A 14,506-nucleotide genomic window follows, 5' to 3' on the forward strand; every position below is an offset into this window, starting at 1 on the left:
CAGCTTTAAGGTGTAGAGAAATTACATATAAGTTATTCCTCCAAACAACTTATCACACTGTGGGAAGAGTGCAAATAATCAATAGTACCACAACCCTTATCAAGCTTTCAAAGTACTTCTAAATCAATGGCATTTCTTAGAGCAGAACTATTTTATGTCAAGTATATTAGGGGGAACAAGGTTTGGGCTCAATTGAGGTACCCGCTAGGGCAAAATTGTTATGAGGGTGCATGAGGGTGAAACCAGGCAACGGAGTTAAAACTCGTGCTTCTTTATAATTGCTGAAAACCATGTTGAGGCACACTGAGTCAAATGCATGCGGGCTCAGGTTTTCTTCTAGCACTAAGAGCAACCTTTAAGGTATGATATGTCTTGCCCCCTAGTGTTGCCAGGTCCAGGTTGGGAGATTTGGGGGTGAGGGGGGGAGCCTAGAAGAAGAAGAAGAAGAAGAAGAAGAAGAAGAAGAAGAAGAAGAAGAAGAAGAAGAAGAAGAAGAAGAAGAGTTAGTAGTAGTAGTAGTAGTAGTAGTAGTAGTAGTAGTAGTAGTAGTAGTAGTAGTAGTAATGCACAAGCTAATCTGGTTCACCAGATAAGCCTCCACAGCTCAAGTGGCAGAGCGGGGAATCAAACCTGGGTTTAGAGATGGGAGAGACCTTAGCAGGGTATAACGGCATAGAGTCTACCTTCCAAAGCAGCCATTTCAGCCAGGGGAACTTATCTCTGTAGTATGGAGATTGCCTGAAATTCCTGGAGTCCTCCAGACCACACGTGCAGGCTGGCGACCCCATTTGCCCCAGAGCTACACAAAGCTACACAGAGACACCCAGAGCAGGTGAGTCACAAATTGCAAAGTTGGCATATTATGCAGTACTTTGTTCTCAAACTTCTTTGAGAATGGGTGGGATATAAATTAAACAAAATGAAATAAATCATGCATAAGGCAACATTCCATAAAGCTGGCAAAGTCAGACTTCGTCCTGTCATTCTCTCCCCGAGAGAAGTTAAGCTCAGTATGCTTTAGTGCAGCCCAGAGTTATCAGGAGAAGCGGTGCAGGAAATGGTGACAGAGGCTATGAACAGATAAGAGGGTCGTTCGGCAACAATTAAGCCTCCTCTGGGGTTTCCTGTTGGACGGTGGACCAAAGGTGGACTCTCACTGGTACTCAAATAATGTGACAAAAGGAAGCAAAAGGGGGGGACATGGTTAAGTCATGTTAACAACAGGGTGTAATACTGAATTAAAAAACAAGTTCTTGACAAAAGGAAAAGTAAAAGTTCTCAGTGCCAGAAAGCCAAGCTAATTGGTTTCCTGCCCAGGGGAGAGAACAAGACAAAGGCAGGAAGCACTGTCCTTCCTTTATCCTACTAAATTCCAAGCTTAAAAAAAAAACCTCAAGTGCACACATCCATCAAGATAGCAGGGAAGAGACCAAACAGAGGGTTTTTGTTTGGTTTTTTGGAGATGCAGCATTCTACTTCAGAAAGTATCCTTTTTGTGTTTTCGCTGGATGGAAAATGCTCTAAAGTTGCACAATCATTTTGTGTTGTATACCCCATTGTGACATGATTTTTTTAGAACCTTAATTATTTATTTAGAAAACATCTGTGCTTCCCCTCCTGAGAACCTTCTCAAGATGCTGGCAGTTGGCTCAGTGTTTGCCCCTCTCCTTGGTACAACTAGGTTCAGACTATATCGACGGCTGGGGGTGGGAAAGGAGGAAATGAAGACAAGAAGACTAGAATTCCTGGGTAGATAAGTCTGATAGTATAAACAATCTTACTAGCCAGGTAAATGACATTGCCATCTATTGCATTTAAGTACAACAGAGGTTCATTTTTTTTTTGCAATCAAGTCACAGCTGCCGCATGAGAATCCTGTAGGGTTTTCAAGGAAAGATTTTTGGAGATAGTTTGCCACTGCCCTCTTCTACCTCATGCCTCTGGTATTTCTTGGAAGTCTCCCATCCAAATAACTTGCCACATATGTGTCTGGTCAAAGGTCACCCAGCAGGTTTCCATGGCAAAGTGGGGATTCACACAGGAGTTTCCCACATTTTAATCTGACACTTTAACCCAGGGGTGTCCAACTCTGGTGCTTTGGATGTTCATGGACTACAATTCCCATCAGCCCTTTCCCATCATGCCAGCAGGGGCTGATGGGAATTGTAGTCCATGAACATCTGAAGCACCAGAGTTGGACACACCTGCTTTAACCAGTACACCACACTGGCTCACTAGTTGAAATGTGTTATATTATGTGTATTCTATAATCAGAATACAGTGGAACCTCGGTTTTCATTGCCTTTGGTTTTTATTGGTTTCAGTTTTCATTGATTTTTTTCAGTGAAAAATTTGTCTCGGTTTTCATCGATTTGCAGTAAGGTGAAGGTTTATGGAGAAAAATCACCTGGACAAAGCTGTTGCAGGCCGTGTCTGCAACTTGTTTAATGACAATGTCTTGCCCCATTTCAGACTAATCTTAAAGAGGCGTCAGAAACAGACCTCTTTGGACAGCTTTCTGGAGGGACATTGGTCCACTGGCTCTGAAGCTGGACCTAGTGTTATTGTTTGTTACTGTTTTCAGCATTAAATACTATATTTATTCACTAAAAATGTGTTTTTGGTATGTTTTTTGGAGTGCCTAGAACGTATTAATTGGATTTACATTGATTCCTATGGAAAAGTTTGCCTCGGTTTTCATCGGTTTCGGTTTTCATCGATTCTTTTCAGACGGATTACCAACGAAAACCGAGTTCCACTGTACTAATAACAGTAGTTAAATAATTTCCACTCAATACTAAACTACTTGGATACTTGGTCTCCACCATGCAGAGTACAAAACAAACACCCCAAGATTAATAGTTCTAAAGGGCAATAAAGGGCATTTCCACCCCAGACACATTTTTTAACAAAATAAATGCAATTCATTACAATCATCCCCTATCTCTTATTGCAGTATATTGATTATCCTACTGAAAATTGACGATGATGACGATGCTATAAATTATTCTGCTATATTGTTGGTTATGTTGATGAAGCCTTTATCACAGGGGTAGGGAACCTGCGGCTCTCCAGATGTTCAGGAACTACAATTCCCATCAGCCCCTACCAGCATGGCCCCATGCTGACAGAGGCTGATGGGAATTGTAGTTCCTGAACATCTGGAGAGCCGCAGGTTCCCTACCCCTGCTTTATCAGAACGGATACAAAACTTAACGTAGTAAAAAGTACTTTGATCATGATCCTTAAACAATTACTGTAAAAGCTTTGTCATCTGGCACTCATGGGGAAGGGGATCTGCAGGTTAATCAAATGTGCCTGATATTCAAGTTTAATTCTGTGCCTTAGCCAAAGGAATCCACAACAACCAAAACCCAGTTCATTGGTAATGCTGTAATAACAACCCCTGTGCTTGGTGGAACCGTCCCTCTTCCCCCCAAAGCGTGGCGCTGTCCTACACAGCAGGCGGCCAGGAAGTCTGGGAACCCTCCAGCAAAATTGGATTCTAACAGTTCAAGACAAAGTGAGGGGGAAGGAGACACCAAGATGAACATCAACTGGCATGGCTGGCTGCCAAAATCTGATCAAGTGGAAAACTGGAGGTGTGGATCAAGCACGACTGAAGGCCCACGAGAGGAAACAAAGATACTGCTGTATTTGTCAATTTAGATCTCCCAGGTCAGCCATTTAACATACATTTTCCAATATATTTTTCAAAAATAATATTACCAGCTCTCGGGGCAGAAAGGTTTCTTCTTGCCGAGCAACAACCAAGCAGACAAGCTCTCCTTGCTTCGTGCTCCTCAGGGTAGCTACCAGCTCTTCCTGGGTTCTGCCAGTGATGTCTCGACCATTCACCTAATGGAAGCAACAGCCAAGAAAATACAATGGGTCCAGATTGAGATATTACCAGTACGATCACCCTGACAATATTGGGCAAGAACTTGGGGGTGAGTGACACAAATGTAGCAACATCACTTCCTGCTGTACTCATGTTTGGATGGGAGGAGACATGTAGAAATACTTGTCAATGCAAGAGTTGCCTTTCACTGCATTGAGGCATCAAAGAAACAAATTTTACCCATACAACATTAGTCAATCAAGGCTTTGCTTCGAGTTCTAGCCATCAGGGCAGTGAGGACTGGTTAGGTTTAGACCTGGGGTAGGGAACCTGCGGCTCTCCAGATGTTCAGGAACTACAATTCCCATCAGCCCCTTTCAGCATGGCCAATTGGCCATGCTGAAAGGGGCTGATGGGAATTGTAGTTCCTGAACATCTGGAGAGCCGCAGGTTCCCTACCCCTGGTTTAGACCAAGACATTCTCAGTGGCTCCTCCTGATTTATAGAAAGCCCCCTTAGTGTTCAAAAATGATATACAACTGAATGGTTCAAACATGCTTTGGTTTGATTAAGAAAAGGCTTTGTTATTGAGTTACAGAGGGGCCGGTGTTTTAAGAAGAAGATTTGGTTTTTATAGCCCACTTCTCTCAACCTCTAAGGAGTCTCAAAGCAGCTTACAATCAGCTCCCCTTCCCCTCCCCACAATCGACACCTTGTGAGATAGGTGGAGCTGAGAGAGTCTGAGACAACTGTGACTAGCCCAAGGACACCCAGGTAGGCTTCATGTAGTGGAGTGGGGAATCAAACCCAGTTATCCAGATTAGAGTTCACTGCTCTTAACCACCACACCACACTGGTTCAACACTGTAGTCTGGTCAAATGACAATGGACCCATGTTACCAGCACTACCAGGAACAATTCCCTGCCATGACATTGTGTAAAGTAACTCTGTCGTCTTTCGCAAATTGTATGGCAACTTTCATCAGCTAAGCTCAGGCTGAAAAGGACTTAGAAGTTGAAGTACTTTGGCATCTTACATTTAACACAAGATCAAGTGCTTGAGAACTGGTGGTAAACTTGGCAACCACTGGGAAGGGAAAGACACTTATTACAGTGCATTACTAGTCAACTATAAGAACCACTCTGTAATTCTTATACTATTGCCTTACTAGTATAAGAGGCAGCTAGGAGCAGCAGTGGCGTAGTGGTTAAGAGCAGGTGCACTCTAATCTGGAAAACCGGGTTTGATTCCCTGCTCTACCACTTGAGCTGTGGAGGCTTATCTGGGGAACTAGATGAACCTGTGCACTCCAACACACATCAGCTGGGTGACCTTGGGCAAGTCACAGTTCTTTGGAGCTCTCTCAACCCCACCCACCTCACAGCGTGTTTGTTGTGGGGGGGAAGGGAACGGAGATTGTAAGCCCCTTTGAGTCTCCTTACAGGCAAGAAAGGGGGAATATAAAACCAAACACTACTACTACTTCTCTAGTAAAAGGTATTGAAATATTCTTCCATTGTGTACAACATCAAAATCCATTGAACCATAATTTTGTGATTGAGTGGCAAGGAAAATAGTTTACAAACCTCCAGTATTCTATCTCCAGACTGCAAACGCCCATCTTTAATTGCTGCACCCCGTGGTAAAATATTCTTCACAAATATCGGACCAGGGCCATGAACAGAAGAGTCTCTGGTAACCACAGTGAAACCAAGTCCATCAGAACCTAAACAGAAGGGCCCCCCAAAAAATCTGTGAATCTAGATGAACAATCAACAGCAAAAGAGATAACATCAACGATTTATTTTAAGGGTCAAACATCTGGATTACAAGAAATCTGGATTACATCAGGAGTCACCACTGTGCCGCCATCCCTGCTTTATTTCAGTGGTGAATTAAGGTCACGTTTTCAGCTTCCTTCAAACAGCTTGCCAAGCCCTTTCTCCTTCTCTCCTTTGCATCATTTTTCCCGCTTTCCTGATGGTTACATTTTTCTTGGGTAAGGAATGCAGACTCATTTATAATAATAAAAACCCCAATAGGATATTATGATAAAAAGATCAAAAGGACGGAAAAATACCTAAACAATTTCTTTCAAACAAATAATGAATAGTCTTTGCTACCTTATCAGGACATTTCAGCAAACTATTACAACGTACGCATTTGAATGCGTGACCTATAGTTGTAAATAGTTTCCAATACGTTGATGCCCATACAAATGTTTCATTTCTAGGTCTTTTATAAATAGATGTGGGGACTAAGATGTGTGTGAACCACACACACACACACACACAAAAGTTCCCAAGAATATGCACATCAATTCATTTCAATTTCTCAGTAAGTAACTTTGTGTATTTCCTGATTGTGTTCCTTTATTGTGTTCTCTCCTGATTGTTTCCTTGAAAATGGGTGTGAGGATGAACTCAAACTTCAAATGCAGGATGGCTTCCTGAACAACCATGCCAACTACTATACCAGTAGATCAATGTTCAGCTACCAGAAATCTTAGAAGTTATGGCCAAAATTTCCACTAATTGGTTTCAGTGAGTGAAGATCTTCAAGATCATTGGTTTGAGCTGTGGTTCATGGTCAAAAATGGCCCTTCCACCAAACTATTTGTCATGATATATAAAAAGAGAGTAAAAGTTCACAAGAAGGTCATCTTCTGAGATAGCAGGAGTATGCAAAACCCAGAGAACGGAGACAGTCAGTCTAGGGGCAAAAGTAGCAAACATTGACCTTTAACATGATTGGTGAATTCAACTGTAATTCTAGACCAATGAGAGGCTGTTGAATGGGCGGGGGAAAGTATCCAGTTGGATGTATGTATTTGTATATGCTGAGTTGAGATAGAGTTGAGTCTGAGTTAAGTTCTGTATGTGTTGAACTTTGTTCTTGCTGAAGAGTTCTGTATAGTATTATAGTCTTGTATAGAATAGACTTGTGTAACCTTGCAACTGCTAAAGTAAAAGCCTTCCTATGGAAAGAACATCTTGAGTGGAGAGTATTCTTTTTGAAGTGTGGTAGAAGGTTGCAGTGAGTGCAAGAAGACTAAACATTCTCATCTTATTTTATACTCTGCTGATACTATTCTTGTCATAGAATCTGGTACGGTGAATGAAGTAAATGTTTAAGCAAATTGCTACACTAACAAATAATGACATATAAGGAAGGCATTTCCAATCATGTAAATCTGTGCTTCTCATTAAACCATTACCTTTCTTGAGGTCTATCTTTATCTTCTTTGAATTTCTCTTACTGCCAAAGCCCATCAGTGGAGACAGTGATGGTGACGACGGCTTCCTACTGAGTCTTGGAGGATTGGGACTTTTGGTGGGGTGAGGCACTATCCTCACCCCAGTATCCAGGCTGTTCGTTCCACATGTGTCTGCTGCCTTTGTGATTGGTTTTAGATGAAGGGGAGGTGGAACCTTTCCCTTTGAAACATGCTCAACATTATCTGCCGAATATAAAGGTGCAATGACAGCAGTTTCGTATTGTTCGCGGCTGTACGGAGGAACCACTTCCAAGATTATACTGTGTGATTTCATGGCTTGGCGGAAAATATCTTGTGCTCTAGAACAGACGGATAGAGGAGAATTACACACAAATCAGAAAAAATTAAGCAATGGAAATGTTGATGATTATAATTAATTCGTTTAGTTTAAAAGTTTAACGAAGAAAAGTACAGCACAGTTCTTTTAGAAAAGTGATTTACTAAAAACATATTTGTTGCTGTCATAGTTCTCTCAGTATATAATATGCTTCATAGGTCAATTTCTTGGTACTCTTCTGATCTCTGTTCATCAAAGATGGGAATAGTATGCATTCTTGTATCATAACAGCAATACTGAACAAGGCATACTATGACTGCATTGGCTGAAATATACTTCTTTTCCCTGTTGACTTGCACTTATAAGAGCTTAGAAGAGTGGTTTAGTCAAGTGAGCCCTATAATATCTGATGAAGAGCTTGTGCAATCCCACTACCAATTTATATTACCAACTGTGGCATTGCTCAGTTCCGTTCTCATACATTACACACAATGTCAGCTGTTGAAATACACAATCATTTACAATCAGCCTTCCATCTCAATCTGTCCTTGTAAACCCAATGTAAACAGTGAGGTCTGCTTAATTGAATTTTTGCTATAAATTCTCCACTCTTTACAAGGAAAAAAATTAAAACTCTAAATAGGAGAGAAATGACTTTATCTCAGCATGATTCCTGTGGACAGTCGTATGTTTGTATTACAGGTTAAGTGTATTTTTCTAATGCACTGAAGTAATTTTCCTAAAAGTGCCTCTACTAGAAAATTTAAGAATGCTATATCCACAGTTCATTTAACCTCAAATCATTCCCTGCCACTTCAAAAACCATTGAGATATTCATTAAAAACAACAACAGACAACTACGATAAGGATTGTCACTCGTCCAACCTTAAGGGTGATGACGAAAAGAATTAAACTGGTAAAAGATTTTCTGTTCCTTGGCTTAATCATCAAGCACAAGGGAGGCTACAACCAAGAAGGAAACCGAGACTGGCAAAAGCAGCAACGAAGAAGGCAGAAAAGATTCTTAACTACAAAGATGTGTTGTTCGAAAAAAATTTAACGTTAAGTCATACTATAGCATTTCCTATTACTATGTGTGGGTGTGAAAGTTGGACAATAAAATAAGTTAGCAGGAAGAAAGTAGATTCCTTTGGAATGTGTTGCTGGAGGAGACTTTTAGGAATATTGTGGAGTGCCAAAAAGACAAATAAGCAGGATTTATATCAGATCAAACCTGAACTCTCCCTAGAAGCAAAAATGACTAAACTGAGGCTATTGGGGGACACCAGGAGAAGACAAGAATCGCTGGAAAAGAAAACAATGCTAAGAAAAGTTGACAGCAGCAGGAAGAGAGGAAGACTCAACATGAGATAGATTGACTAAATCAGGGGTCTGCAACCTGTGGCTCTTCAGATGTTCATGGACTACAACTCCCATCAGTTGGCCATGCTGGCAGGGGCTGATGGGATTTGTAGTCCATGAACATCTGGAGAGCTGCAGGTTGCAGACCCCTGGACTAAATGGAGGAAGGCCTTGGTTTGCAAGATGTGAGGAAGGCAAGTAAAAAGACACTTTAGAAACCATTAATTCACATAAATCAGAAATAATTTGATGGTACTTATCACATACACAAATAATCATTCATTAAAGAAACCTTAAGCCTGGATAGAATGAGACTTTGCGTTATCATCTTCTTGCTGGGGGGGACGGGATGGGGGGGGGGGGAACGACAACGATAAGTTCATATCTTCCAGCCCAACAATTAGCCACACTTATACCACCTCTGACCATCGTGGCCAATCTTGGCCATTTATATATGGAAACAATGCTTGGATATCGTATACTGCAAGCCAAATCTAATCTGCCTAGGCCAAAGTCATATGATCGTTTCCTGAATTACACGTGGGATATTTCACTGCTCAAGTCTATGGACACCAAATTTAACGCATCTATGTCCTATTCAAATGTCATGTGTGGAAATCCAGTAGACTTGGAAACAGAATAGGTATCAGTAGGGCCAGAAGACATAATTTTCAATCCTCCACCAAGCACAGAGAGATCCAAAAGCATATCATCCACTCTGGGCCGCAGATGCACGTTTTACAGCCCCATCGAACACGGCAGCCGCAGACACCCACTATCCCCAAGGAGGCTTTCTGGAGAGATGGAAAGCCTTAACATGCAAAAAAGCCTCCCAGCTACAGGGGACCCCCTACTGGGCGTTATGGGCTTATGCCGCTTTTTTGATGGCATACGTCTGAAGCCCTGGCTGCAGACGCAACAGGGCCAATGTCCAGGAGGAAGTCGACTAATGTTGGCTCCTTCCCCGGCCCCAGCCCACTCCGGTTGCCCCCCCCCCCTTTGGATGGGGCTGTTAATCAACTAACAGGTTAAATCTCCATACATTTGTATATGGTTAGAACACATTTGTTGCTGTTCCTATAAGATACAGAAACAGGGGACATCATTTTGAAAAACGGATTATCTTCTTGGGATGGGGAGTCTCTTGTGAGATGGTACATGAAGCGCCTTTGTTCTGAATCAGACCACTGGTCCATCAAAATCAGTATTATCTATTCAGATTGACAGCAGCTCTCCTCATCCTTTAAACTGCAGATGTTGGGGATTGAACCTGGGACGTTCTGCATGCCAAGCAGATGCTCTACCACTGAGCCACTGCCCCTCCACAAAGATGAAAAAAAACTTTCTTTCATAAGCTACAGAGGCAGTATTATAGTATTGTAATTATATACAATTCTGAAAAGACAGTGGGCATTAAATAATTATTCTTGCTTAATCTGAGCTGCATATAACCCTGGCAGCGAACACAATTTTTAAAAAATCCACAAAACTCACTGCGCAAAGGTTTTATCTGCAAGGTCTATGTTGTTAATCTTCACAATGCATTCATTCTCATGGAAAAGTCCATCCCGCTTAGACCGGCTGTTCTCCTCTATGCCACGGATAAAGAGTCCTAGGATCCTGGGGGTGAAAAATACAAAGTTACTTGATCCTCTGAAGATGCCAGTCACAGATCAGGTGAAACGTCAGAAGAAAATACTACTGGACATGGCCATACAACCTGGAAAACCCACAACATCCTAGTGATTCTGGCCATGAAAGCCTTCAACAATACATTACTTGAAATTACTTTTTGAGATACTATTCTCTTTACAAATAAGAAATGTGTTTTTGAGGACAACATTCTAACAAGTGACAGAATTCCAATAATTCCAGAGGTGTAGCCATGGTAGGAGTCTAGTGGCACTCCGAAGACTAACAAGTATTAAATCTAGAGCAACCTTTTCTGATAGAGAACCTCTTCATCATATGCTGTATCAGTGTTATGCTGGGATAAATTTATGTTAGCCTTTAAAGTTTTGAAAAAGACATAATTAAAAATTAAGGTTCACTAGACTTTGATGCTACTAATGACTCCCTGATTTGGAGGGCTCAGGATAGCCATCACCAGATCTTAATAGCTAAGCAGAGTTGTCTCTATTCAGTATTGGATGGGAGACCACCAAGGAAGTCCACGGGTTGCGATGTAGAGGCAACCAATGGCAAACCACTTCCTACTGTCTCTTGCCTTGAAAACCCTCTGAGGTTGTCAAAAGTCAGTTGCAACTAGAAGGCAAAAGAAAAAGACTCTTGCTTCATTTCTGAATCAACCACGTATACACACAAGCACATGCTATCAGAAGATCTCTTATAAACATATGCAAGGCATGTAAATAAATGTATACATTTCCAAAGTTCAGGAAATCAGAGCCACCTGTTATTCTCTGAGCAGAAGCCTGTGCAGTTACACATGAGTCTGTGCCTTTGGCAAGTTATTTCACATTTATGAAAAATCTACACGTGAGGACATCTTGACATGCTTATGCTAAAAAAACCAGGAAACCAAAGAGGGTGAAGAGAAAGTAAGTCTTTAGGAAGAAGAAGACGAGTTTGGATTTATATCCCCCCTTTCTCTCCTGTAGGAGACTCAAAGGGGCTTACAATCTCCTTGCCCTTCCCCCCTCACAACAAACACCCTGTGAGGTGCGTGAGGCTGAGAGAGCTCCGAAAAGCTGTGACTAGCCCAAGGTCACCCAGCTGGCATGTGTGGGAATGCACAGGCTAATCTGAATTCCCCAGATAAGCCTCCACAGCTCAGGCAGCAAAGCGGGGAATCAAACCTGGTTCCTCCAGATTAGAATGCACCTGCTCTTAACCACTGCTGCTCCCTTTAGTTCCTTCCCTCTTAGAAATATAAGGGAAAAGGTAGATCTCCACAATATAAGGGTTACAGACTTACTTTTTAAAACAAGGAATTCAGGGACCTCCTAAGCTTATTGTTATAAGCTCCAAAGATACATCAATATTTTAGTTCCTTTCTAAAGGTGGGGGGATGCTATGATGATGCTCCACTGATGACAACATCCCCCTCCCTTGAAAATCCTCATTATTGAAGACTCGCACAGAAGAAAATGAATTGAAGCCACTATTGTGAAAATGTACAGGGAGGGTAAACATGCAGAACGATGCCCAATCCCAGTTCCAGTGCTTGCGGATCATCTCCCATGAAAATCAGAAGCACACCAAGCATGAGGAAAAGCCCAAAGACAATTTTAAACTGAAAGCCAATGAGAAACAACAGGTAAACAACTGACATTAAAAAGCCTCACAAGACCTCTTGGAGACTTCAGGTTCACAGCCTCTGAAAATGCCATCAGGAAGGGGCTTTCCTCAACCCTTTTGGCAGGCTGTTCTATAAAACAGAGACAATTGCCCAAGAAGCCTTGAACTGGCCAGTAGTTAAATGTACATGGGGGGGGGGGGTGCGGGACGTAGCACAACTAAACTGTGAAATGCAGTCACTTCATTGCCTTAAATTAGTAGAGGTATGAAGGGCTTTGAATGAAAGCACCAGAGTGTAGAAACAAAGTGGCAACCAATGAAGGAATTTAAGAGGGTAGAATTATGTCATCGAATTCCACTAGAGGTGCCTCAACTAATCTTCAACATGGTAGCTCAGTGACCAGTTAACCTGCAACTGGATGTTTTCTCTTTGTTCTCTTTGTTCTTTAGTGGTTGTAGTGGCATGGTGAAGGACACCGAATATGCAAAGCGGTGGCACGCGAAACAGTTACGTTTGTGCAAATCAGGCCGATGCCAGGACAAGAGCGTCTCCTTCGTAAAGCAGCAGTTAAACACTGGCTACAACTTTATTGCTGCAATATTTCAAGAAATGAATGGCCTCTCTTGTCTTTGCTCCTACAAAATCAAGCAACAAGCCATCCAATGGTAAATCAATTTAATAAAAGTCCCTAAACAGACTGGGACCCCCCCCCCCTCAACTTTAACACACTGAACTTTGCAGTGCAACCAAAAAAACACTCCTAGACTTGTGGTTATGTTAAAAAAATAAGAATTCATTGGAGAGCTGGTGTGGTATAGTGGTTAAGTGCAGGTGCACTCTAATTTGGAGAACCGGGTTTGATTCCCCGCTCTGCCACTTGAGTTGTGGAGGCTTCTCTGGGGAACCAGATTAGCTTGTGCACTCCAACACATGCCAGCTGGGTGACCTTGGGCTAGTCATAGTTCTTTGGAGATCTCTCAGCCCTACCCACTTCACAGGGTGTTTGTTGTGGGGGTGGGGAAGGGAAAGGAGATTATAAGCCACCTTGAGTCTCCTTACAGGAGAGAAAGGGGGGATATAAATCCAAACTCTTCTCCTCCTTCTAGATGTGTATGTATGCCTCCTGATTAAGATTCAAATACATTTTAATTTGTTATGTATATTATATAATATGTTCATTTAAATAGCTTACAGTTTATTTTTGTTAGCTTCCCCCATGAGTGTGCTTTTACAAGTTTATTAATTATTAAATGTATTTTCTAAAATGTTATATTATGACTGTCTCTGAGGACTATTGATTCCTTATCACTGTTACAACAGAGAAGTACAGTAAGCTCCTTGTTATGGATTTCTGTTACCCTTGTCTACTCAGATTTGCGTATAGATTTGAAATGCTTTCAAAACAATATTAAATTATTTCTGTGACGATCAGAAATAAGCAATTAAAGTATAGCCCAAGAGATCAATGGTACACTAAATTATGATAAAATTAACAAAAGTGAGGCAATTTTGAAATGGTACGGTATCAGTCAATGATCTTAATGGACCTCATGGTGACCAAGGTAACAATCCTTCTTATGATAACCTTGTAGACCTAAAATCCTCTTCTGAGACATAAAATGCAGAGACGTGTGGCTTGAGTTAGGTGAGCTGTGGCAGGATAAACTCATTCCTTCCTTACTTTTATTATGCAGTGTCTCTACCTTAGCAATTATTTTAATGTGTTTTTAAAAAAAAATTAATTTCCTCTCTTTTTATTATAGGCCTAAGAGTAAACATTTATAGTTCAAAATGTTTCAGCTAATTGATGTTACAGCAGAGGCAGAATGCTGCTTCGGCCCTCGTACTTAATTACAAAGCGTTTTAACCTATCAGTGTTGGACAGAGAAGCCCTTAGAAAAGGCCCTTTCCCAAGAACCTTTGCTGCCTACTACACTCCAATTTGAACAACAAAAAAGTATTCCTGGCTAAAATCTCTGCACAAGTCAAACTTGATTCGTGTTCAGCTTGATTCAAGAGGAAGAGATCACACAGATTCTCAGCAAAGGCAGCAACACAAGTTTTGCAAAGATCATTTGAGTTATTTTCATGCAAGACAACTACACTTAGCTTGTCTGTCAAGGAGGGAAATTTGCTAACTCAGACCTCGCAGCATTAGTAAACAACAGTATTAAGAGGCCGAGAAACTAGGCCAGGGAATGATATGCCTTTCTGAAGATTCACCCTCCTTCAGCATAGTATAGTCTAAGGCAACAGCTACATTCTTCATCCACATTTTTTTCAAGCTCCATCACACCTTTCCTCTGAGAATCATATATTAACTAAAAAAAAAACCCTGAGCCAATCCCATTCCCACCTTAAAGAAAAATAAAAACAAGGGGTCAGTTGCTCAGAGCAACACAGGAGGACCTTTGGTGACATGTCACTTCCGATATGACAAATTCACCTCCCTCCCAGCTCACTGTTATAGACATAGGGTCGTATCC

The 14,506-nt window shown here is 41.5% G+C and overlaps 1 protein-coding gene across 2 annotated transcripts in view; it reads right to left on the bottom strand.

Moving 5' to 3' along the window:
- The window catches only part of PARD3B (par-3 family cell polarity regulator beta), a 680,328-nt gene that overhangs the window by 419,257 nt on the left and 246,565 nt on the right, over positions 1–14,506 (bottom strand). For both annotated transcript variants that reach the window (XM_048484334.1, XM_048484335.1), the window contains exons 7-10: positions 10,253–10,378; positions 7,060–7,418; positions 5,429–5,568; positions 3,730–3,858 (exon numbers count right to left, since the gene is read on the bottom strand). In XM_048484334.1, the coding sequence (XP_048340291.1) occupies positions 3,730–3,858; positions 5,429–5,568; positions 7,060–7,418; positions 10,253–10,378 (754 nt within the window). The remainder of the gene's footprint in view (positions 1–3,729; positions 3,859–5,428; positions 5,569–7,059; positions 7,419–10,252; positions 10,379–14,506) is intronic.

This window comes from Sphaerodactylus townsendi, linkage group LG02, assembly GCF_021028975.2.
Source record: "Sphaerodactylus townsendi isolate TG3544 linkage group LG02, MPM_Stown_v2.3, whole genome shotgun sequence".
Lineage (NCBI taxonomy): Eukaryota > Metazoa > Chordata > Lepidosauria > Squamata > Sphaerodactylidae > Sphaerodactylus > Sphaerodactylus townsendi.